The sequence below is a fragment of the Mangifera indica genome, chromosome 9 (assembly GCF_011075055.1).
Source record: "Mangifera indica cultivar Alphonso chromosome 9, CATAS_Mindica_2.1, whole genome shotgun sequence".
Taxonomy (NCBI): Eukaryota; Viridiplantae; Streptophyta; class Magnoliopsida; order Sapindales; family Anacardiaceae; genus Mangifera; species Mangifera indica.
This window is the reverse complement of record NC_058145.1, coordinates 4,090,685-4,094,838: the sequence shown is the minus strand read 5'-3', so window position 1 is coordinate 4,094,838 and position 4,154 is coordinate 4,090,685. Positions and strand designations below refer to the sequence as shown.

Here is a 4,154-nt window from a genome sequence, read left to right as displayed (position 1 = left end):
AATAATGAAAAAAATAATGATCATGTTTAATTTTGTTTATTCATTAATGCTATTTAAGACGATTATGACCAACCAATCAAACTCAGTAATTTGTTTAATTTTGAGTACCCTCCTTTCATCCAATAGCAAACATGTTCATAGTTTAGTTGAGACACGAAACATTTAATATTTATTAATTAAATCCTCTAATTTTGACTAAATGTCTTTTAATAATTAAAAAAAAACTTTTACCTAGTTATTTGAATTATTAAAGATAAATATTTTATACACTTAGTTTTAAATATCCAATCAAATAACTAAATAATATGTCTTTCTGTAATTGATTATTATTTTATCTTTAATTCAAAATTACTCGATTATATAATAACATATCATTTGATAATTAATTAGAATCACTTTCTTAGAGGGGTTCAAACTTTCTTATAGTAGAGACATTGCAAACTGGAATAGAGAATAATTAAAGCATGAAAATGTCCCTGTGAGGTTGACTAGAATCACTTTCTTGCATAAGCACTTATAGCATTGAATTGTTTTTTTTTTTTTTTTTTTTTTTTTTTTCTCTCATAAGCACAGTCAATATCATATTAGAGGTTTTATAGCTTTTGAAATAAAATTTAATAAAAAAAGGCCAATTAGAAAACATATCTTGAAAATTTGGGCATCAACAAATGGGTAGTATGCTTGCAATAGTGGCATATGCACAGAAACCAAAACCTCAAAGCTGAGGGGAACGGGAACCCAAGGATACATCCGTTACCGTTAGACGAAGAGTTAAAAAGTAAATCTTATTATCCATGTTTACTTCTTTTAACTCAATAACACTTTACTTCATTGCTCTATAAATGCATCACCTCTTCTGAACTTTTCTCACTGCTTCCTCTTTAAACGGTTTTGCCTTTTCGTTTCTTTTCATGGCTATGGTTTCTATCTGCGTTTACTTTCTCTTTCTTTTTCTTTTTAAATCCTCTTAGTCAGGACAACTCTCACTGTAGTCATTATACTCTATACTTTTACATTCTGCTTTCCAAAATCAACACTACCATTGAAGAATATCGCAACAAATACATTAATTTTGAAACCATAGAAGCCGTTTTTCTGATTGTCTTAATCCTTATAAAAATGTGGAAAGTTGTGAATCCTAGTTTCTACGATTTCACAGATCACCCATTTGGGGGCTTATCTCTAAACCCTAGGCAATACCAAGATGCCCTCGACGAAGCGATCTACGGCTCCGATGAGTTCCGCATGTATGCGTACAAGATCAAACGGTGCATAAGAACCCGCAGTCACGACTGGACCGACTGTCCCTACGCCCACGAAGGCGAGAAAGCTCAGCGCCGGGACCCACGCAAGGTGCCCTACTGTGCTATCGCTTGCCCCACGTTTCGAAACGGAAAGTGCCCGAGAGGCGACACGTGTGAGTTCGCTCACGGCGTTTTCGAATACTGGCTCCACCCGGCTCGATACCGTACACGTGCATGCAATGCGGGGCGGTTTTGTCAACGGAAGGTCTGTTTCTTTGCGCACACCCGTAATCAACTCCGCCCCGAGGCCAAACACAAGCGCCATTTTGCTTTCAAGGAAAAAATCAATGGTAGAGATCGTTTCATGGGATTTGGTCGAGGAAAGCATACCACCTCAGCTTCTATCGTTGAGTCGTCAGGTTCTCCGTCGACGGCGAAGACTGGGGACAAATACTGTTTTGAAGAGATTTCGGAAATTTTGAAGAGTTTGAGGGGATTAAAGATTAGTGAGGAAGAAGGGAAGAGTACTAGTCGAGGAGTTGGAATTGAAGTTTCGGATTTTCCGAATATTGAATGGATTTCAGACTTGGTGCGGTAAAATTCAAGTGTATAATTATGTTTTGGGATAAGATTATTACACATATACGCTTCAATTTGGTGCCGTTTAAAGTGTAAAGATTTATTGTTAAAGATGAGTACTGTTTGGATGGAGGGTCTTTAATTTTTGTTTTTAAATTCATGTAATATTTTCTGCCGAAATGCTTGAAGAAAGTTCATTGCATGAGTACTTTCTTTTTCCATGTAATAGTTAATTTTATGTGTTGTTTTTTTATATATTTTTATAGTATTAGTTAGTGGTTCAAGTAGGTTTAATTTCGCCATGGTATTATCTGTGACCTCCATTCCAGGTTCAGGAATGATCAACAGCTTCCCTTGATTTCTGTAAACGATCACGTACAGCCAGTGAGTTAAGAAGTCATGTCAAATTTAGTACAACTAGCATTGAATTTAACAAGTTTTTCTATCCAGACATCCATTTCTTTTTGTTATTTATTTACTGCAATTTCTTTTCTAGATTTTTTTTCCCTTCAAATCCATTTAAATTAATCTAATCAAAACGTTAATTAGAGCTTAAACTATCTATTGTGTTACAACTTGATTACCATCTCACTCAATTTTATCTCTTTCTTCTAAATACCTAATGTCACATTCGGTTTAAGTCTAAGTCTAAGTCTAAGTGTATAAGGTCTAATATTTGTTTGAGATGCTTAACCCATATTTCTAGAAGTTTTTAGAAGATTTTTTCATAGGAAAACTATTTAAATCATACTAGGATTCCTAATTTTTCAAAGTAGATCTTGATAAGAGAGAGAGAGAGGCAGGTAGATCTCTTTGTAAGTTGACTTAGTGTTTGATTTTGTGCTTGCACACTAAAGCCATATCTTATATTAAAAAATGTTAGTTCACATATCTCATATTAAAAAAGGGAAGGATGACACAAAAAAATTGTAATGATAGTGATGTTAGTATGGGCCAATAGTATGCTCACAAGCAACACTGAGGTGACTAGACTAAAGTTGGCATTCCCAAAGCATGTTGAGAAGTTAGATTGCCTAGACCAATATGTGGATGATGTTGATGGCAAATTAGAGAGCCTAAAAAAGCCCACACTTAAATGTTATTAACACAAATATCGAATAAAGTCATAAGTCAACCAATGACTTTATAGAGCTTTTGAGTCAAAAAATTTCAACATATTAGCCAAGAATCAAGCTCAAGTTGAAGAAATTAAGAGATGAAAATTGATTGTTCTATCTTTAAGAAAGTGATAGTAGTAGGACCAATCATCTCTTTATCTTTGTTTATAGCCACACATGTTAAAACTCCTAAGATGATGCCATATAGTGGGAAATGGATTGGGGAAGAGGTGGAAACTTTCTTATGGCACTGACAATGTTATTTTCATGTAATTACATTGCTAGATGAAAAGAGAAAGGTGAATCAAACCACTATGTACCACCAATTCTAGGAAGAGTTGAAAAGAGTTCAAACACCAATTCTACAAGAAAGCTAATAAAGAAATTAAAGCATACTCATTTTTATCATGGACTATGTTGAAGTGTTCATCAAGCTAATGTTGTAGATTGAAAAAATGAGTGAAAAGGATTTGTTTTTCAATTTCATAGATGAATTTTAAAACTAGGTTGCAGTAGATATCATAGGGTGAAAGATGTATCCTCAACCATGACTATAGCAGAAACCTTCCAAGATTATCGAAGAAGCTAGCAATTCTTCCAAACAAAATAATTTCAAACCAAAACATAGTAAATGTGAGGGAGTGAAGGAGTCTCATTCGAATGACGAAAAGAAATGGGATTAAGGCAAGAGAAATGTCAAGCCTTAAGGTAACTACTTCACATGTAATGATTCATATTGTCAATCAAAATGTCTAAAGAAAAGTGAATTAAATGCCACCATTAAATGAAATTATAGCAACCTTAGGTACTTTCAGCGGTATTTTAGTCATTTGACATGTCCAGGTCTTTTGATAGGTTTGATTGCATTGAATTTTCAAAGTCAATGAAAAAGTTAAACATGTGGAATGCCCTTCCTACGAGCTAACCATTTCAAATGATGCTCGCGTAATTTTCATGATGCGAATCTTAGGAACTCCCATCCTATTCGAAGGGACGACTGTCCTTGACGTGTTTTCTAGTTGTTATAAAACTTCTTTTAGTGTTGTGTTCAGGGTTACACATTCTAACCCTAAACTCACTTTTCACAAAGGGAGTAGTGAGGATTGAAAGCCTTAGAGAGTCGTTGGAGCAGAGGAACGCTGTTGGATTCTTGCCACCGAAGACTAAGCATCATCAGAGGAAAGGTAGGTGAATTTTTCTTATTTTCAAGTAT

General features: G+C 34.5%; 1 protein-coding gene across 1 annotated transcript; it reads left to right on the top strand.

Annotated features, from left to right (window-relative positions):
* The first annotated feature begins 784 nt into the window (after positions 1 to 784).
* Positions 785 to 2,293, top strand: LOC123226535 (zinc finger CCCH domain-containing protein 54-like). The gene has a single exon (XM_044651060.1). It carries the CDS (start codon positions 1,120 to 1,122, stop codon positions 1,840 to 1,842), a length of 723 nt encoding a protein of 240 aa, XP_044506995.1. The 5' UTR covers positions 785 to 1,119; the 3' UTR covers positions 1,843 to 2,293.
* The last annotated feature ends 1,861 nt before the right edge of the window (positions 2,294 to 4,154 follow it).

Coding starts and splice junctions, on each gene's coding strand:
- LOC123226535 (XM_044651060.1), top strand. CDS start 1,120: ATGTGGAAAGTTGTGAATCCTAGTTTCTACGATTTCACAGATCACCCA.